This window comes from Maylandia zebra, linkage group LG13, assembly GCF_041146795.1.
Source record: "Maylandia zebra isolate NMK-2024a linkage group LG13, Mzebra_GT3a, whole genome shotgun sequence".
Classification (NCBI taxonomy): Eukaryota; Metazoa; Chordata; class Actinopteri; order Cichliformes; family Cichlidae; genus Maylandia; species Maylandia zebra.
Genome location: NC_135179.1, coordinates 15,571,943 through 15,594,596, shown reverse-complemented (window position 1 = coordinate 15,594,596; position 22,654 = coordinate 15,571,943). Strand labels below are relative to the sequence as shown.

General features: G+C 39.5%; 1 protein-coding gene across 3 annotated transcripts in view; it reads right to left on the bottom strand.

Moving 5' to 3' along the window:
- LOC101466538 (cGMP-dependent protein kinase 1) overlaps window positions 1-22,654 on the bottom strand; it is a 100,916-nt gene that overhangs the window by 60,052 nt on the left and 18,210 nt on the right. For all 3 annotated transcript variants that reach the window (XM_004551572.4, XM_012919292.4, XM_004551571.5), the window contains exon 3: window positions 579-692. In XM_004551572.4, coding sequence (XP_004551629.2) covers window positions 579-692 — 114 coding nt within the window. The remainder of the gene's footprint in view (window positions 1-578; window positions 693-22,654) is intronic.

The following is a 22,654-nucleotide window of genomic DNA, read 5'->3' as shown; positions in this document are numbered from 1 at the left end:
ATAATCTGTTTCCTACCCTACTTAAACACACAATTCATCCTGACACACTTTTATAACACACTAATTCTCAAATGTGATTAAACCATCTATCCTGTCTTCTCTCAGACACCAGTCTTTACTCTTTTAAACTGAAATTTCAATCACGAGTCTGATAGACCACCTACTCACCCCCTGTGCATCCCTCATAGCTGGAGCTTTGACACATGAAAGAGCAGGCTCGGTAAACCCTGACATTTCACTTCACCTGCTTCACAAGAAACTTCACTGGAGTATTGTGAAAAAAACCCACTGCTGATATTTCACTGTAAACAAGGCACAATGCTGTTGCTGTGTTCCAAACATTCATTCATATCGTGACAGTGTGATACCTGTCTATATTTCAACAGAGGAATGACAGCTGGAAGCAGAAAGACCCCTAACCCTCTAGAACAAGCAAACAGATTTCAGTGGATGTGTGTAGATGCGTGTATTTGTGTGAGAACACGGGATATTATCTGTCACCTGGGCAACAGGTGTACACTGAACACAGACACGTTCAAGCACTTTGGCTGTTTTTACGGGTGTCTGTGGAGACTCACTCTTGACAGTAGCAGTCCTGGTGCAGTTGTACAGAATAGCCAGCTCTCCAAACACCTTTCCTGGCCCCATGGTGCAGAGCTTCAGGCTCTCCTTCGTCACCTCCACCTTCCCATCTGAAACATGCACAAAAATGGAAATAAACCATTAGTAACAATGATATTCAAATTTGACACTTATTTTCTTGCCTGACTACCCAAATCTGTAAGTCCAATACTACATTAAATATGTGCTGCAAATAGCGATTCAGTGATGAAATGGAGTGGCTGATAGATGTCTAAGGGTTTTTATCACATTTTTTAGGGGCAACCAGGCTGAATGCTCACTCGGCTAGAAAAAAAATATGATTATTTTGCAGTGCATGCATCTCAAACTACTCCCGGACTCATGCCAGAGCCTGTGGATGAACAAAAACAAAAAACTCTACAAACCTGTCAGCTTATGTTACCACCACTAACAGAATCACAAATAATCCTGTATGTAAGGATTAGTATGATCATTGTCCAAATCTGACCTCTCATCTAGTAGGATTAATGGTTAATTAAACAATGGTTGCATGGTTGGCTACAAAGCTTTCTGTTTTTCTATTAAATTTTAGGTGTATACTGTATCTCATCCTGTAGTTTTGCTTAGTACTGTGTTCTGTGAACAAGTGTTCTGCCAGAGCAAAGGAAATTAATCAACAAACATGATGTTACTGCTAATCACACTATTGTCTCATTCTCCAGCATGTTAAAGATTGACCATGAACATGATTCTATCAAGTTCATTTCAAATGCAGAGGTTTGGTTAAACTGTTGCAATAAAAATTGATTTCAGTTTCCTGAATTCCTTTTGATCTGTTTACACTAAGGTTTGCTAAATGTAGCTCTGCTTCCTACTATTTGCATTGATTTGTTTTAGTAATAATGAGAAAAATGCTTGCTGGCTGCATGCAAAAAAAATTTGGATTTGGTAGTTTTCTGTGAACACATACTTTTCTACATGAGTGGCACAGGCTTCATGGAAAGACCCACAAAGTCACTTCACTATCACAGTTCACAGGACAAAAAGACCAAAACACAAGGACTCAAAAACAGGCAAGATAATGGCGGTTAATTGTAGTACAAAAGAGTTCAAAGAGTACAAAGATTGTAAGGCAAAATAACAGAGAAATTGCAGGTTCGCACAAGAATGACAGAGTCGCTCAGAAAAAAGCAAAGTCGGGCTATTTAATACACACATGAGGCAATAAAAGGAAGTGGAATCATCAGGGTAACAAGACACTGCTGAAAAAAATCAAGAACAAGACAGGAGGAGAAAAACTAAATACTAGACACAAGAGAGTGGTAAAATAACACAGGAAGTAACATAAAAGGGAAACTTTCTATACCTAACACTTACACAAAGAGTAGGTGACAAGATACAAGGAGGCTAGATTAACTCTGAGTAAAAAGAAACATAAATAACAACAAAACTCAGGATACAAAAGTAACAAGGCAAAGCATAGAGGCATATTATGTATACAAAAGAAAAGACACCCCTAAAAACCAGGAATTCCAAACATTAACTAATAGAGTACAACCAAAATATAAAATGGTAATAATAAACCAAAATTCAGAGGCAAGAAAACACCCCACAAAACATTGGGTCCAAAACACAGGAACACTACATTTCCAATGTCCAAGACATTTTTCATGGTGTATAAACAGCATTATTTAAGTGTCAGCACTCTGATCTACACCATTACTCCATGACCCAACCCTTCACTCAGTAGCTCCTTAGTAGGTCCTGTTTAAGAGACCAGTTCGAGTGACACCAGTGAGCTTCAGATTTTTCTAGCCACTTAATTTAAAAAAGTATTGTTGGGGAAGGTAAAAGTGCAAAACCGTATGTCCACATTTGAAGAAAGTCTGAAAATATGAAAAAACTATACATATTAATTCACAAAGAACACTCATAAACTTGTAGCTAACTGGAACATTCAACTGCACATGATAAAAAGCGAAGCAGGGGAGTATATATGCACAGAGCAATGACTGAATTGTCATGCATTTTAAAATAAAACAGGAAGTAACTTACACAAAATGCCAAATGCTGTATATTACAAAACAAATGCATGTTTTAAACTAACATTATCATGAAAATTAATAGCACCCTATTGCTTTAACTGTATCAAATAAAGATTTCTAGACAACAGGAGACATAACTACCAGCTTCAGATAAGTGAACACATTTTTCTTTCGCACTGTAAGAGCCTCTGTGCCTCTGTGACTGGAGGGGTTTGCTCCTGCTTCTGTGTTTAGACAAGCCTCATCAAGGATGTATGTTTTCCTGAAAAAACTCAGCATTCCAGCAGGACCATAACTCTGATTCACAGAGCAAAAGCCCAGAGAAAACATCTAAAGTCTGCTCTAGGCAACTGATGAAATACAGCATGACGATGAGAGCAAGCACAAAGATAACCATTTGACACGTTATCTTGTTAGCGGGCCATGACCGCATTTGACAAAAGGCCTCAAAAAACACCTCTCATTATTCCAGGGCTCATTCTTTTTTTCATTTTGTACTTATTCCTGTCTTATTGGTACTATAGCACACATTTTCACTATGGCTAACAATACATTAACCATTAACACCCAGCATGAAACTACACGGAGAGAAAATCTTTAGCTCTTAAAATGTGTCACCATCTTAATGCCTGCTCCCCTGCTATTTCCAGTGTCCCTGTTTAACAGCCTTATTTTTTCAGTCAGAGCTTGCAGTAGCACCCTCCTTGTTTTCCATTCAAAAGAAGAAACAGCTCGAAATGGGGGGAAAAAAATGACATCTTGCTTTTAAAGCCACATTTATATTTTTTAACAGTGCAATGCTTCATTATAAGCAGCTTAAGAATTCATAAGAGGATTCTTAGACTGACTGAAAAACAAATGTGCAGAGTTTCTTTTTCAGAGTGAATTCATGATCTACTTCCTGTACTTCTCATTTTCCTAAATGTATAAACTGTGAATTTCACAGAGAGTAGCAGGCACAATGTTTGATATTAAGCCGACTGCCTGATCAAAAAATTGCTTGGATTTGCTTAAAAATGTTTTGTACAAATGGTGTCAAAGTAATGTTGCTCACTGCCAGACTTTTGAAATCTGATTCTCAGCACACATCTACTCATTTCCTTAGCTACCTATCTAAATTCAGGGTCACGGAGCGGCTGGCGCCTATTCCAGCTGACATGGGCAAGAGGTGAGATACAGAAACACACAATCAACCTAGCATGCATGTGTTTGGACTGGAGCACCAAGAGAGAGAATAAAAAACCTGTTTTGACCCCAGAATCTCCTTTTTGTGAGAGTGTGAAGTGACAGTGATAGTGATAACTGTGCTCCCCAGTTAGCACACATGAAAGAAACGACTGCTTCTAAAGTACTGTGCAAAACTCTAGAGCCACTGCTCGTTTCTTTATATTTTAGTAGGAAAACAGGAAATAGCTGTAGCGATTTACTCAAACACTGGCAAAATCTGAGTTTGTGCGATTCTAACAAGCTCGAAAGAAAAGTATTTGGTATCACAACCTTTATTCTTCAACCAGTCTGAATTCCATTAGGTAAGTGTTTTTCACAGGCAAGTGAAATTTCTTACAAAGTCTTCAGGAATAGTACTCAAGGCTTCTTAAAGGACATTCAGAGCTCTTCTTTCGATGTTGGCTGCCATTTATTCTGTTCCCAATAAAGATGATCCCACACTTCTTCAATAATACTGAGGCCTGGGCTTTGGGAAAGCCAATCCATGACTGACCTCAGGAATTCGCATGATAAGGTGGGGCCAGGTTTCACAAAGAGCTCACCTGAAACCCTGGCTGATTGGGACCCACACCCAGTTTCACACCATCAGGGGGTCCTTTTGTCCCTCTGTGGGGGGACACTCCCACTAGGTTTAAATCTGGGACTCCCCACCATTTGACCTTAGAACTGAAGAAGCTTCTTGGATGAGAGGTGAAACATCTTCAAGCAACTTAAAGAAGTCCAGACGCTTTTCTTTGCAAGCTCCTTTGACCCCAATCCATGACTGATAGTGTTGTGTGTTTTTTCTATCCAGGTATGCACTTACTGCAGGGGCAGTGTGTTTGGGATCACTGTCATACTTGTAAATGAAGCCATTTCCAGATAGTATTGCATGGCAGATCCAAATTCTGATGGTACTTTTCTACACAACTCGATAATTTTTGACAAAATGCAGCCCAGAGCTGACATACAGCATTGCATTTTACAGATGCTTTACACACTCACTGTTGTACCTTTCTTCTGAAAATGTTCAAATTTGGATTTGTCACTCCATCAGACCTGCTGCCACTGATTTCAGTCCAGTTCTTATGTAACTGGGCAAACCTCATCCTGCTCTCTCTGTTTCCTTAAGAACATCTTACTGACAGCCAGACTCAATTTTTTCCCCCTATTTCTTAAGGACATGAAATACAGCTACTTTTAATTTGTTGTAGAGTTTTAGGTCTGTAGTGTTTAGGTCTCCCATTGCTTCTTTTGTCCTCCACTTGTCCAATTTCCTTACATTTGTTGAGGACATACTGCACACCATGCCAAGTTTTTGTCTAATATCTCAAGAAATGGTACAAAAATAGTTTATGTCAGTCATACTGTGCTATATTTGGCATTTTTTTAAATTAACCTAAAGAACTGGAAAGAAAATGCATAAAGATACATTTTTTTCTGTTATGCGTCATCACAGCAATAGTTTACCCTCAATTTAAGTGCCTTTCTAATGCCTGAATGAGTCATAGGTCGGTGTTAAGTGGCTTGAAAAACGTAAAACATTCCTCTGAAAATGGTCACTTATAGGGACTGGGCTAAAAATGAGTGCAAAAGCAGCCAATGGCCGAAGAAAAACTTTGAAAGACCTTCAAAAAAAAACCCTGGAGAATTGAGGATTCATCCCACGAACTTAGAAACTCGCAGTAAACATTTATTAACTTAATTTGGCTGAAATAAGTGTTTGTAGTGTCAATCTAGCCCTACAAAGTCTATAAAGACCACAAATAATGTGCTTGTTTCTGTGTAAGAGTTACGTCTGGAATAAAGCCACTGAGGATCAACCGAGCTTAACAAAACTGTGCCAGACTAATCAGTGAACTGTGCTGAGGTAACGATGACTTGTCACCTCTCAAAACTCCTAAGCCCTTATTATACCTGGGTGTCAGAGATAAGAAAATGGAAGAGGAATACTTTAGAAGAAAACTGCTAATAGTTTCACAGCAGCTGCCATGTCTTTCGAATTTGAGAAACGTAAGGGAAGACCAAAGGCAACACTGTGTTTGTTACCTCTATCTTATCATATGTAGAAACAGCTTATCTTGGTCTCTGAGCGAAGGAGGGATCTGTCTGTTATTAACCGCACACACCTTTTAAAGTATCTATTGAGCCTTGCCACACGACAATACGTGAAGAAAAATCCCCTGGTTTTTGATCCATCAGCAGTAGAGGAGGCTAATGGAGTTCAGTGGGAAGACACTCTGTGCTGGAGTGCAAACAAAGAAAGTGTCTGCAGACGTGTATAGGGAGAAAATGATGTAATAGGTGCACCTGTACAGATAACTAGTGCTCTGAATAAAAGGATGTAAGACACAGAACTTTATTAAGTGCAAATATGGGCAATCTGTGTGCACGTCTTTTATTGAGTAGTGCATGTAAGGACAAAGACAAGTATACGTCAGGTAGCAAAACCTCCACTAAGGATAAATCTAATAATTTCCTGTGAAGAACCATGTAATTAATTCCTGAGAAGGATGAGCAGTGAAACACAGCGTTTATTTTGGACAGCTCAATAAGTGAGGCTGTGAGGGACTTGCTACAAAATTAAGTAATTCAATTATTCATTTATTGGAAATACACAAATGATTTATTCTAAGAAACCTTTCGTTCCAAGGGGCCCCTTGCATCCCAGTGTGCACAGACAAGCACACTGTCCAGCTAACTCCCTGCATTTGTGCGTAGTAAAAACTTGTCTTATCACACTGCTCTTTCACAGCAGCTCCAAATACACTTGAAATTCACCTTTCTCATGCAAGTGCTACTCAAACCTCAATCAAATAACACCACATGAAAATACACTCTCCCACCAGACTGGCAATATCATATCAATGTGGTACTCCACAATGTCAACATACTTGTTGACATTCATTGATCAAGTGTGCTGTGTGGAAAGGCAATCAAATATGGCATGAGTGGACAATGAGTTAACTATCATTAGGTTTCCCCCGAGTGTTGTCTGTGCTTTCTTATCTGCATCTCCATTTATTTATGTTTATGTTGTGTCTCTCTCTCTCTGTTACAGTAACTTCCTGTTTGAGCTTGTTAACCAGTTTCTGTGTGTGTGTGTTTTTATTTATATCCTCTTTTTCCTTGTTAGACGTCAGCAAGTCTGCTTTTCAGCCTCCTTCCATGCATGTCTCTTCGTGTCCCTTTGCACATCGCAGAAGTTTTTTTTTATCATTAATTTTGCTGTTTTTACATCTGTTGGACATTTGCTTGACTTTTCTTACTTGAACTATGCGACTGAAACCATTGACTTCGAGTCAGCTGTTTACATGGGAGCTGATTTAATACGGTCTGGCATTTACACGTGCTAACGAAATTAATCGGAGCAGCACAGCGCGTAAAAGTGGCAAATATGTGCTTCGCCCGTCTTCTTCAACAGATCTCTGTTTCTGTTTGGCACAAGTTTAATCAGCTTCCTGCAAATTGATATCTTGTTGTCTTTTTGTCTCGCTCTTAATTATGTTTATTACAAAGAAACTCTCTGCAGCAGAGGACCTGTTTGGCTTGGAAGCTGCCAATTTTGGAACGACCAGTGCAATTAGGGAAGGCTGAATCCAGAGTGCAATTTTTCTTTTGATCGGTTTACGAAAACTCTGCTTTCCAAACCCTAAACTAGTTCAGCTTGGACATGTTTATTCAGTCTGGGGTGTTTATGTGCATATTTTTCTTTTTTCTTCTGGCAAATCTGGACATTTTTTATTTCAGCCCTTTTTTTCTTACCTTCTTGTCTCAGATCAGCATTTGGATCATCATTTTAAACTTACTTTGAGCACAACAATCGATTTATCGCAGCATGTCTTCTTCCCTTAAGGCTCTGTAGCTGTGGTAATGGTTGTTCATTTGAATGCACACAGCAGTGCGCTCCACATAGCAGGGCATGAGGACAGACCTAGGAGCACACTTCCCTCTGGCTCAAGATCAGATGGGATTCTGGCTGCTTTTCAAATTAAAAAAGGTGCCCCATCTTTTAGACTGACTTTATCTCACTCTGGTGACGAAGACCTCACAGATAAAAAAAGAAAAAAAAACACAGCATGAATGTGCTCCTACGAACCCTCTAACAGGAGTGATTTAAATTGTCCCCTGTGGTCTGCAAAAATATCTGACCAAATTATAGACCATTTATATTAAGAAATGTGTCTTTTGGCGAAAGATAAATGCATTTCTGTAATAAGCTGACTTGCCTGTGCACCTGTAGAAAATACATCGCACACACTTCTCTATTACAGCATTTACTCGAGGACACTGAAGAAAATGAACATGTGATTGTTTTCACATGGAGTTTTTCACACCGAGGACAAAAATAACGTTGAGTTTCAGGGGTCAGGCGCAGGATACCGCTTGACTTTTTTTTTTTTCAAGCCACGCAGAGCGGACATTAAGAAACAGGATGTGAGGGAGTTCAAATCCCAGTGAAAACAGCATACAACCACCATCCTGTCATGATGGGCCTTGTTCTTCCGGCTTTGCTTATGGGTCAAATTACACAGTGCTTGCCTGTCCATTAGAGCAATGGAGGAGCACTAAGACTAGTTTCAGGTGGTACAACACTCAAGTTGTCACTTCGGTCTTCAGCTGGGCAATAATGAAAAACAGCCACCATGTGCCTGACGGTTTTAATGGTCTGGTAAAGAAACAGCCGCGGGAGAAACAGGACTAAAGCGAAAAGCTCTCTTTTTTGGTCAAGCTTGGGATGTATTCAACAGAGAATGAAAGAGGTTTAGAAAATTCCAGGTTTTTAAAAGACATCACCATCTGCTTTCTATTTGGAAAAAGTTCATAATTTGCAGTTCACTGAAACGGCCTGAAATGGTAGCCTTTAGTAGTGCGTCAGCTCTGAGTTATTTATTTTCACCTTGGTTTTTTTATTTATTTATTTTACTTTAAGCCCGTATCCTGAAATCTTAAAAAAAAAAAAAAACCAAATGCCTTCTTGTGAAAAATAAGACAAAAAAATCAATCGGAAAATAGAGAAATGCAAGAAATGGACTTCATTACTAAAGCTCTGTTCCAAGAGAAAAAGCTACAAGTTAAAGTTATTGTGTTTGCTTTAAAAGCTAATTAATAGCAGGCCTAATTAAAAGTAAATTCCTCCTGATTACCGAGCTGAATAATGCAGTCAGGTTCAGTAATTTTTGACTAGCTGTTCTGCAGCAGTCGTGTCAAGTCATGCATTATTTTTCTCCCCCAGTTAAAAAATAAAATAGAATGAAATATGGATGTAAGCCAAGAGCGAAAACAAACAAAGCCAGGCGAAGAGAAAAAGAAGAGCAAGAGCTGTGTTAATAATTTGAGAGGAAGGCTCAGAAAGAAAGAAAAAAACTAGTTTCATGCTCAAAAGAAATAACAAGCGTAAGCTTTGTTTCGGAAAATCGCTGCGTGTATAACTGTCGCTGAAAGAATACAAGCAACGGGATGATACAGAGCGAGTGCCAAAAACAACAATGCAGGAGGTAGAAAGAAAGATGCTGTTTTTGTAAATGTTAAGATGTTTTTCAAAAAATGAGTGGTTAACTGTGCCTTCCACCTGGTGATGTTGTAGTGCTGTATTCTGATTAATGAGCAAGCTGCAACCACAGGTTCCACAATGCTGGAAAATGTTTGGATGCTACTTTGTCAGGTACATCCACCTGTCAGCCTTGTTGCATACCAGAACAGCCTCATGCCAAACACATTTCCTGATGGCAGCAGCCTCACCCGGCAGGACAATGTGACTAGAGAAACACGATAAAAGGCTCCAGCTGTTCATCCATCAAATTCATGAGATCCCAATCCAGCCGATAATCTGCAGAATGGACCAGCTCAAGCCTGATTCAGCCCACAACCCATCGAACCCAAAAGAACCGGTGCCATCACCTCGTTGCCAGACACCACAGGACATACTCAGATATCCTGTGTCAGTGCCAGCTGTTTTGGCAGCAGGAGGTAGGCAGGTGGGTTTAACACTGTGGCTTATCTGTAGATACAGAGTGTACAAGAGGTCTGCGCACACCCCTGTACAATATATCCTAAAAATGAAATTCCAGTACTGTTTATCAGTTAAAACAGCTTAGACATATTAAACACATGATTCACAGTAGAAAATCAGCACTCCAAAGGTTTTTTTTTTTTATTATTCACTACTGTGCATGATCAGCTTTTTCTTTTCTGATGACAGACTCATACCTCCTCGGCACAGAGGACACCACAGACTTCTGGAAGGATGTTCTGCCATTTTTTTCAGCTGCTTTCCTTTGGATGGGGTTTGTTACTCTACTATTTCTTTTTAAAATACCAAAGAGTGCTCTATTAGATTCAGCCAGCCGGCACACTTGCCAGGTCCTATTTTTCACTTTTTTTCCTCCTTGTTTGATTTTGGCAGTCTTGTGTTTTTGGATCGCTATCAGGCTCCAATATTACTCTCCTGCCAGGCTTCTGGAGACTGCGACTCAGTTTGTTTGCCAGTATTTTGGAACATCCACAAGCATTCATGCTGCCCTCTATCAATTTCATCTCCCCAGCACCTTTCCCTCTCATGCAGCCCCGTATCATCACACACAAACCTCCGTGGTTCACTTTAAAGACGATGCATTTACTGTGGTAGTCTCAGCCAGGTTTATGCCAAACATGTTTGACCTATGTGAAAGCAATGATCCACTTAACATTCTGCTTCCTTTCATGTTCTTTTGCAGCTTTGTGCCGAAGAGCAAGGTTTTTGTTGTTTTTTTTTCTTGGATGCCATCAATAGAAGCTGACGTTCTGTATGTCCTTCACACTGTTTGAGTTATCCAAGAAACTCCATTTCCATTGATAACTAGTCTACAGCCCTTGCTTGTCAGTTTATTAAAGCTATTTTGTGAAAGTAGCACACTGTGTTGACTTATTCTAAGAGGACACCACTGTGACTTTGATTTACTGGAATATGGCTCGTTCTATATCTCCCAACCCAAGCCTGTTTTCACTTATTTTTAGCTAGTAACCACAATCTTAGTGGACTCCTCATTGTTTTTGTTATTTTTCCCAGTAATTTACTTCCATCTGTGCCTGTGATACAGATATGCATGTAAGCAAAGTCCACATGAAAAGTCCAAATTTCATAATTATATTCATGCACTTAGCCTAACTGCAAATAACAGTATTCAAATTTGTTTCATTTCATACCGTATGTGTCGCGGGTGTTTTTACTTTTCTTACATTGAGTTTCTACTATAGGGCTTCAAGCCCTATAGAAACCTTTTTCTGGTTGGAATCAGGACCTATTCAATTTGAGTAGTGGAGAGAAGTAGGGGATTGACACTTTAAACTGGTCAGGTAGCCCAGTTCTATCTTTTACCCTGGTAAAAAATACATAAATAAATAAAAATTTAATCTCTCCATTATTGCCAACTAGGCCTTCTTGCTCATATGGTGACATGTGGATTGTTATTTCTCTAGCCACTTGTCAAGTGATGACACATCAACCCTGTTTCTGGATCCAAAAATCTGATGATTGAGACTGTTTTAATGTTTTTTTTAATCCTCTGTGTGTTGTTTATGTGTTGTTTTCAGAATAAATAATAATAGAATTTATCTGCACTGTTCATTTGTGACACATCCTTAAGTAAAGTTTTTAAAGGCCTGTTGTTGACTATAGCACATGTACTCACAGTGTCCTGGATACAAAATATTTATTTGATGTCTTCAGAAAAGAACACTTCACTTCGACATTAAGCTTGGGATCAAAACCTACATGCTAATGTATTTATATTAGCCTAACCACAGGAAAGACGTTTACTTACTACAACAGCCCTCCAAACATTGCTGTTTATTAGCCTTTCATCTTTCTTTATGTCAGTCATAGTAGAGCTGTACATTTTAGTTTTGCTTTTGCTTTTTTTACAAATTCTTCCGTCAGAACATTTTTTATCATTCTAAGTCAAAACTAGCTTAGCTAAATTAGCTAAACTAGCTAATTTCCTGCTGATTTGTAACTTTGCTAAATGTAAATATTTTTTTTCACGCATGCCTGGACATTAAACTTTATTGTAACACGTGAGATAACAGCCACACTGGTCATTGTACTGGAGGTGAAACAATTTCTAGGTAGTGCCTCAGAGTTTGTTTGATTTTAAAAAGTGATAGGAGTTTTGGACTCGGAAATAGCTAACAATGTCAAACTGTATGGTTTCTCTTTTTGTTGTTGAGATCTGGTGCTACATAAATAAATCTAAATTGGAAAATAACTCAACTGAAATTGGTTTGAATCCAGTATGAGAATAAACAAACATTTAAAAAAACATAAAAAGAAATAATAATATTAGAATGGTCTGAAGAGTTGATAGTCCAGCTTTGAAAAGTACAACATAATTTTGGTAAACAGAGAATTCATTAAACATGCTAACAAGCATCAAAATTCTCTCTGCCTATTCCACTCACAAAAGATAACAACTGTCATTACATCACAACTGATCTAATGAAAACATGCGAAAGGAAAGGGGAAAAAAAAGGCTTGTCAATCAGACCAGTCCCATCCCCACATATGCCCCTCTTTAGGGCCTAATATTTACCTAATTATGAAAATTTACTCAATACTAATGCCATCACATAGACAGGGAGTGGATTTATCTAATGATATCACAACCACCTGTGGAAACGTATTAAAATAAGTATGTAATGAGAGAAGATTGCAAAGCACTTGTTGTGTCCTTGGGCAAGACACTTCACCCGTTGCCTACTGGTGGTGGTCAGAGGGCCCGGTGGCGCCAGTGTCCGGCAGCCTCGCCTCTGTCAGTGCGCCCCAGGGTGGCTGTGGCTACATGTAGCTTGCCATCACCAGTGTATGAATGTGTGCGTGAATGGGTGGATGACTGGATATGTAAAGCGCTTTGGGGTCCTTAGGGACTAGTAAAGCGCTATATAAATACAGGCCATTTACCATTTACCATTTACCACTTAGCGATCCTCAGTGGTATTTATAGGGGTCCAGACTCTATGCCTTGTTTTTTGCAGCTTGGCTGAAGCTTTATGCTTGACCTTACTAACATGTGGCCAAATAGATCCTGCTGGGATCCACTCCAATCGCATCCTGAAGCTAAATAAAAGAGGTTGTAGCTGAAGAAACTGTGAATGGCTGGCAGTATAAGGGTATCAGGACAGCTAAAATATCTTATACGCTGAAGAAATGTTCAGTACTTTGGAAGTATTTCAAACCTGCTACACCATCAGCTTTTGGTTGTATGTTGGCAAAGGGTTTTTTTTTCTTAACCACAAACTGCGGGCAATTTAGAGATAAAGTTTTCCCTTTCTTTTTCTTGCTTGCTCACTTGTCTACTTTCATTCCTCATGCTGGTCAGAGAGGCATTATATAAGATAGTTGTTCAGGGTCAAGGTGGGGATCAAACCTATCCCAGCTGTCATAGTGCGAGAGGTGGGGTATACCCTAAAGAGGTCACCAGTATTTCAGAGAGCTAACATAGAGAGGCGGTCACACTGGCGACAAATTTAGAATCACCAAGAATCTAAAATCCATGTGTTTGAACTGTGAAAGAGTGAAAGATACTCTGAGTATCTGCGGGGAACCCACACATGAGAACCAACCTGCCATCACACCACACCACTGTGCCACCATTTCAAACATTTTGACTCTTGGATGTATATTTCTTTCCGATTTTATTCTACAGATTTCAAAAAGCAATATTAAAGTCAAGCATGACGCCTTACATGAGGAATACAGCTTATTAAATATTGCTAGAATTTCTTTCTACCATGCTGTAAGCTAGAAATGTGCAGTAAATCTTTAATACAGTTCAACTCTGACAACACCTTTAAACAGCCTGTCAACTGCCCTCTCTCTGTCATTGCCTCCAGCTGTCACGTCTAAAAAGCTTGCCCTGAATCCTACAGCCTTCTTTGGAAACTACATCATCGACACAAACGACGCGTGTTGATTATTATCAGCCTTCTTTCAGCAAACTCGTGCTGCGGTTTCCTTCTGCAGCTTTGGAAGCCTTAGCTTTGAAAGCGGAGGGTGGAGATTGCAGATAGCAATCCACTAATGCTGTTGTTGTAGGAGGTGATGCCAAAATCAGCCCTGATTTGAGACGCTTTGAAAATCACAAATCTAGTTGCATAAGGTGTTTTACTTCAAGACTTCCTTGTTCTCTGTTCTCTTGAAATTAGCTAAATAGGTAAAAAGAAATTTCAAGTAAAGTTAAATCAAAGCTCTGCTGACTAACTCGCAGCTGTTGAGGCTGAAGTACACTCAGTTCACCTTCATTTTTATTCATCACCTTCATGATGCATTAGTTAACAGCTTTGCACTGCTATTTGGATCATATTTGGGTACAACCTACTAGAGATGGCACGATACCACTTTTTTATGTCCGATACCGATACCGATATCATAAATTTGGATATCTGCCGATACCGATATGAATCCGATATAGTGTTTTTTAATCAACAAAACTGTTTTTTTTAAATATCTTGCTGCATTTTGTATAAGTTCATACTCAAGTTTAAAACAACAACTACACTAAAGCTATTCTGTTATACCTGTATGCAAAAAAAAATATTTCATAGTTCAGCAATACTGATCAATCTAATAAACTTAAACCTACACCATCCTCCCTATTCTGGTATTTTAAAGAGTACTTAGCATAAATATTAAGCAGCCTAACTAATAGGGTTCCAACTCCCAGCAACAACAAAAATAAATAAATAAAAAATAGGGAACCACCCCTCACGCTCCACCTCATGATGCTTAATCGACGTAACCAACCTTAATTTGATGCAGTGGGAAAAGAAAATGCACAGAAATCAATTATTTTTCAAGAAATATTAAATAGATTCAACATCTTTCTTCAACAAAATTGCAGACTGCACAGATGGTACCTTCCCAAAGGAAAAAGTACTATAGCTTACTAGGGTATATCTATTAGACTTAATAGTTACTATATACAGTAATGGACTTCTATTTATTTTGCATCAAATTAAAACTTTGGGTGTCAGATAATTATTTATTAAAAGCTAGACATTTTAAATGAGAATAAGAAAGAAAAGTATGTCTTTGTGCCCCCTTTTCCCTGTTAATGCCCTATCGGCCCCCCTGGCTAAACTTTGCTAGATCCGCCCCTGCACAGTTACCAGCGTCAGCTACGTAGAAAAAGATCCTCGAGTAGAAAGTAATATTAAATAAATTCTAACAACAGCTGATCAAGCTTAAACGTGCTGCTGTTGTTCAGCCGCTGGTTTCCTCTTTCTGGTGCAAAGTGGGCCAAAAACAAACCAGAGAGACGGACTCGCGACAGAAAAGCCGATCAGCTGATCGTTAAGCAGTTTCATGATTGAAGTAGCAGCAAGAAGAGGCAGTCGCTCCATATATCGTTTGTTAAGCTTAATGCAGGAATGCTTTACAAACATTCAGAGATGGACTTACACACTTGCTTTACTTCTCTCGGGATAACTTTGTCGGAGATGAAATGCCGGGTTGCTAGCGAAGCTCCAAATGCTATCCAGACCACCGACAGGTCCCGCATGCCACAGCCGCTCTATCACGTGATGCATACTGCCCCGACGTGCTAACGTTCTGAGGCGAGTTACGGCGTGTTGCAAGTTTTGTGAGGTGCTTTCGTGATATTTAATGGATCGGATTACATTTTTTATTTTTCTCCGATATCCGATCCAGTAATTTAGGTCAGTATCGGACCGATACCGATACGTAATATCGGATCGGTCCATCTCTACAACCTACACGATTTTTGCAACAAGAAGAACAAAAGGAAATGACAAATGGAGAGGGGGGAGCAGAGAGAGTTGGTTGAGAATGTAAGAAGGCAAACACAAAGAAAGCAGGAGAAAACAGAGGCACAGCAGGGGAGAAAGACTGGCACTAGGTGGGGGGTTGTTTCTCTAAAAATATGAAAACATAAGGTATGTTTTTGAACATACAGAAATCTTTGAACATGAGCAGGAACCTAAAAGTTTTTAAAACATTTCAGACCTTCTACCCCAAGTGAAAGATCCCCCAGTCACCAGTGCTGAATCCTGCTTATTCTGTGTTACCTACATTTAAGGACCAGTTGGATGCTTTTGAGTATATTATAGTTACTGAATCACATGAGGATATTGCACCTCAAGCATTCGGAAGAAGTACATTGTAAATGTCAGGACATAACAATATAATTTGGAGTGCATTCAGTATTTTTTGCTGAAAATTACACTGCAATTTTATATTCGACTAAGAGGCCTAAAGCCACTAAAAAGTGTGTTGCCAGCATGACATGGAGGACAGTTGGTTTCACCCTTTTTACATCATTTTACCTTGGAGACGGAGATTCTGCAAGAACATACTGTAATGCCACATGTCTACTTTCTTAATCTTGCAGTCTCACACTGAAAGTTACTTTTATTCAGCGGTAATAATGGGAAATGTGAGCTCAGATATGACAGTTAAATCCACTTGTCTGGAGCCCCCTTCTGTGTTTTCATTAAAACATAATAGCCCTGGTTCCATCCCTGCTACTCTTCTACTCATCAAACTGAGATTATTGCAACTATGTTGACAAGCTGATTGAAAGCAGGGGTTAGTGACAATGATCATTCTATATTCACACACCAAATCACCGCCTTGTAATTAGCAGTTAGCATCCTTGCCGTGTGAATATACTGTAGCATTTCTTTTATGCAGACTGGACCTAATTAGACAGCTCTGACAGCGGAATACAGATTAATATGGCATGCAAACTGCTACAATACTGGGCCCTTTTCATTTCCACGGTATGCTCTCATTTCAGTAGCTTGCCGTTTCACCAGACAGGAGACACAAGCTATTTAATGTGGATTCATTGTAAGTCTCATTTGGGTGTTAGACACACAAATGCTTAACCAAATTACACATACTGTATCGCCACATGTACACGTGCATAAAAACCTGAGACCTGACATGGGTGATGGTACAAAGATAAATATGCTTTATTTTACAAAGACCCCATGTCTTTTGCCACAGATAAATTGTCAGGGGCTGCATTTTGTGTTAGTTTGTATTGTTGATTTCTCATGTTAATATTATGTTAAATTCATGTGGTATTCTTAAGGTGAGGGCATAGTTGAGTTATTTTGTATTGTGTATTACTTATGTGATAATGTTAAGTTCTGCTATTTGGGTGACCGTGGCTTAGGGGGTTGGGAAGCGCATCTGTAACCAGAAGGTTGCCGGTTCAATCCCCGGGCTTGACATCCTGGTTGTTGTGTCCTTGGGCAAGACACTTTACCCTACTGCCTACTGGTAGGCTCGTCTGTGCTTCTGTCAGTCTGCCCCAGGGCAGCTGTGGCTACAACCGTAGCTCCACCAGTGTGTGAATGCGAGAGTGAATGAATAGTTGAGTTTGGTTTATGTTTCTTCTATGCCTCCTTGTTTTTGTAGGTTCCCCTTGTGTCTCTCTCCTCTATGTTCCTCTCCCTCTCTCCCTCCCTCCCTCCCTCCCTCTGTCTGTCTCTTGTGTCAAACTTGTGTTGTCATGTCTACCTTCCATTATGTTTCCTGTTTTATTTTGAAAGGTCTTGCGTTCCTTGTTCAGTGTGTTTAGTTGTACTTCCCCTGTGGCGTTAAGGTTTATTTGTATCAGCTCTTTTTCCCCAGGTGTTTTCACTTCCCTCATTACCGTTCTGTATATTTAAGTCCTCTGTCTCCCTCAGTTCAGTGTCAGGTCGTCTGTTCATCTCATGTTCCATGGATGTCATGTTTTTCTCGTCTCAGTTTTCTCATGTTCTGGTCATGTTTAGGTTTATCAACAGAGTTTTTCCATATCCTGCGTTAGTTTTTCCCCAGTTTAGGTTAATCAGAATCAGAATCAGAATCAGAATACTTTATTGATCCCTGGGGGAAATTATTTTTTGTTACAGTGCTCCATTTTAAACCAACATTAAGACAAGACAGACAATACGCTAACTAAGAATAGTACAATATATACATATATATACATACATACATACATAAGTCACTTATAAATAAATATTTGGAAAAGAAACATGTGTAGTTGTAGCAGCAAACAGTGTGTTAAGTGGATGCATTGTACAGGGAGATGGCCACAGGCAGGAATGATTTCCTGTGTCGTTCAGTGGTGCTTTTCGGTAATCTCAGTCTCTCACTGAACGAGCTCCTGTGACTGACCAACATGTCATGGAGTGGGTGGGAGGTGTTATCCAACATTGTCTTTATCTTGGACAGCATCCGCCTCTCCGACACCACCTTGAGGGAGTCCAGCTCCATCCCCACAACATTGCTGGCCTTACGGATCAGTTTATTGAGTCTGTTGGCATCTGCGACCCTCAGCCTGCTCCCCCAGCATGCAACAGCATAGAGGATCGCACTGGCCACAACAGACTCATAGAAAATCCTCAGCATTTTCTGGCAGATGTTGAAGGACCTCAGTCGCCTCAAAAAATAGAGACGACTCTGGCCCTTCCTGTAAAGTGCTGTGGTGTTTTTAGCCCAGTCCAGTTTATTGTCAATGTGTACTCCAAGGTATTTATAGTCCTCCACAATGTCAACACTGACCCCCTGGATTGAAACAGGGGTCAAGTGTTTCCTAATGTTTAGTTTTTCACCTTTGTTCGTCTGTGCTTTTGTTTTTGGGCTAGTTATCAGCCAAAATAAACAGCTTGCTTTTTGTTAAACTTTAGTCCTCGTGTATGTGCTTTTGGGTCCATGCTCCTCAAACATTCCAGCCGTGACATAAACTTTGCTGTTTTGCAAAACACCTGAAGTTTCAAAAAAGTTGGAACATGGGGCTTGTCTCTTCCTTGAACAAATTTCTGCCAGCATTTAGAATCTGAGGACACCAATCAGTGTAGCCTTGAAAAAAAATGTTTTCCCATTGCTGCTTTATGTGATCCTATTTTTCTGGTGCCATGGTGCACCAAAGGTTTTTTCAGTGGATAACAGATGGAGGCCTTTATGTGTTGTAAAATTTATGACCAAATCCAAAAACCACCATTACTGAGAGAGAAAGAAAATAACTGACTCAATAGCATCAATTTCATGGCTCACTGCTATTCAGAATTTAATGTTAATTAACAAGTTGTCGAATCAAAACTCAGCCTGAGTAACATAAGTAGTTTTCTCCACTCTGCCTGGCTGTGACGTATTCCCTATGTCTGTTGTTTAACTCTTTTGTTAGAAAACTGCATAAGTAATACACACCTTTTCTTTTAGCTGTTCCCTTTAGGGTTTGCCACAGCAGATCGTCTCCATCTCACCCTATCCTTAGCATCGTCCTCTGTCACACCAACCTCCACATGTTCTTCTTCACTACATCCATGAATCGTCTTTAGGGTCTTCCTCTTTTTCTCCCGCCTGGCAGCACACTTCTGAAATCAACCTAAATGTCCGGTTCTTAAACTGTGACTGGTTAAAAACATGAAACCACTTTTATTTTTGCCTGACCTGGAACCTGTAGGGAATGCAAATCTTGGTCTTTATCAGTCTATTCAAACCTAGTCTTTCTTGGTTTTGCATGACTGATGAAGACCTCTGTTATCTGTCTGGACTGCTGTGTGGCCAGTTTACAGAGAGTATTTTATTACAGTAAAAAATGCAGTTAAAATTTGTACAAACAGGAGATGGAGCACATGCGACTCCATTGTTCAGCATTAATGGTGACTTTGCAGATGTGCGGATAACTCGTTCTTGTGTTCCCATGTGCTCCTCTTGTTAGCCAAGTTGGAGGCGCTCTCTGTAATTTTTCAGACAGTTTAAATATGCAGAACAAAGCCCAGTTTATTACTGCTAGAGCTCAAAGCAGATCAGGGCCAGTGAAGGTGGCTTGAATTCTGGATGTTGATCAGGTGGATTCAGTGATTGTGTTCAATGACAATAGTTTTTAGAAGTGTTCCAGAGCCCGTGCATTGATTTTCACTTCAAAATCATTTCTGTTTTTATTGCAGTGCTGCCTGAAGGTCATGGCTGTTCAGTGTTGTATTTCAGCTTTGGACCTTGTGTGCAGAGATTTCTCCATATTCTGTCCCTAGTAAAGACTCAGCCTCTCCAGGAGACTATTTTTACTCTTAATATCCAGTCATGTTACGAATTAAAGTGCTTTTTTTGTATTCTATGTTTTTATTACATAATTTTAACAGCCTTTTGCACCCCAGTCAGAGTTTCTTCAAACAAATTACTGATATCACAGCCACATATTCGCCAGCATTCGATGTAATTGGTTGATTGTGGGGTTTAAAATATTTTGCAGATCATTGGATTCTGTTTGTATTTACACTTTTAGATGGTGCCTGTTGTCTGTTGGGTGGCACTTACTAAGATTTTTCTCGACCAAAGTGGTGGACGAACAGATTTTTATCTGGTTATTAAAAGATTAAATGGCATTTGATGAGCTGTGAATTGTCTAATCTCCTTGGCTGATAAAATACTTTGAAAACATCTTAGATAATCTACAAAAATGCTTTGTATTCAAGTTTAAAACTAGGCTTTTTTTTGAGAAACTGCCATTTGCTTCTATCGTACAGAACATTAAAGCTCACAAACAGACAGAATACACACAAAGCTGGTTTGTAACACTGCTTTGTACCTTGCAGAAAACCACTGGGAATTCCCACGTCGAGGCAGAGGGTAATTGGCAAAAGCAATCAAAGATCAAAAGGAGAACAAAGAAATAAATTTTAACTCAGGGGAATCAATAAAAAAAAGTTTGCAGTGAACCAAAATTTTAATAAACCCTTTACTCTAAGTCCTCTGAACCTTGACTCCACCAATACCGACTGATGAATCTGCCTTTCCTAAACTCACAGGCTTCTTCATGTAGGTGAGTTAACAATGACACACTAGAGAGTGATACAATCCACAGGTGGCAATATGGTTGACAGTCGGAGAGAGCCTTTTCTATATACTGCTTCAGTGTGGATGTGTGTGTACTCACAGAGACACCCATGTGTGTGCATGTGTTAGTCTCAGGGTGATGGAAGGATTACTCTGTCACTGTAGCAGAGCAGATTACTGGTGCCCCATTTTGTAACCTGATTCTGAACCTCGACAAACACAGCTTATCCTGTCACACTCAGCATTACTCCAAGACCACCAGCGGTGAAATGTAACTAAATACATTTACTTGAGTACGGTACATAAATAAAAACTCTGATGTAGTCATATTTAAAGTTTTCCACGTTATGCCAATGTGTTCTTCTACTAAAACGTCTTACTAAATCCTCAATATTATTATTGAAGCTACCCATAAGTATATGAAGTGATTAAAATTAGCTCTATCAGTAACACTGAACTGATATCAATAATCCAAAACAGTTGTGTTGATTGATTTCATCCATAAAATGTCTAAAAATCTAAACTGCTTTCTTTATGGTTTACTTCTGGACTTGCAACTCCTACAAACTGAATTCTGTGTTGGTGAAGATAGTCGGAGAGAGCCAACTCGAGTAAGTGGGTGGAAATCGATGATTGCTTTGTCAGCCCAAAAAACTTCACTGTGAGTGAGCACAAGCGATGGAATAAGAATCTGCATCACAAGTAAGGTTTGCAGCAAATATTCTTTCTGAGAAGCCGAAGAACATTACAGTAGTATTGTACTCTGTCAATCTATAAATCCATTTTCCTAACCTTTTATCCACGGCTGCAACAAGACTGGATCATGTCTCCGCTTTTGCAGTGTGAGGGGTCATATACACCTTGGACAGCTCACCAAGCTTACCCTGGAGACAAATTCATAATGTGCAATGCCAAAGTAAAAAAAAACCCACCAACAACGACTACTACAAGTAATCTTCAGATTTCACTCCTTTAGGCAGGGACGAAACAGGCTTTCATATTGAAGAATGCTGTTTGATCTACTGTTTGCTGTGTGGGAGACCTGGATCTTAACACCAGTGATAAACCCTCCACATCAAGTCTGGGAAAGTTTGACACATAAGTTAATATTTCTCTCTGTTAGCTCTTTTATAGCTGTAGTAAAAAGGCAAATCAACTACTGCAATTAGTCAGAAAAGGGCTTCCAGGAAACAATCCAGACAGAAGCAGTCCAGAGGTGCACAGGGACACAGCCCTGAAAGGGGTAGCAGTTATTCAATCAGTCCATCAATCCGTCAATCAATCTATCATCCATCCATCCATCCATCCATCCATCCATCCATCCATCTATTTGAATGGCTGGAATTCACATGCCTTGGGAGGCATTCCCAAGCCACCTGAAATAAAATCTCTATAGCATGTCCTGGTCTGCCACAGTAGAACATGCCCTGAAGACTTCATTTAGGAAGCACCCAGGAAACATCTTAGTCAGATGTCTCCTACCAATGTGGAGGAGAGCCACAGCTATTAAATAAAGCAAGGTTTTTGCTTTTTGTGGCAACGTTTTGGAACTTTTAGACTGAGATGGTAAAATTATAAGAAAACCATGATTATGCAGGCAAACGTTCAAACTTTATAAATGTTAATAACCATCTCAATAAAGTTTAAATAACTATTAAAGTCTTACTTGAAGTACTTGATGGTAATACGTTTGCTTAAATCGCAGTACTTCTGCTCTCACTTTTATTTAAAGCTCCACATGCTTCTTCCATCATTGATGACCACCACCTCCCCATGCACTCTCAAACATGGACATCCTTTTACAGCAACAAGTTTACAGTACTCTGCCTTCCTTTTCCCAACATGAATGTAATTTCAAGCACTTGCATAATATTCATCTCATCGGAGGCTTTCAAGCCCTTTTTCCTCCCTGTCTCTGTCAGTACCACCTGGTTCCTTCTCTGCTTCTCTTATGTCACACACAGACTCTGCTTTCATCGTCTTTCCAGAT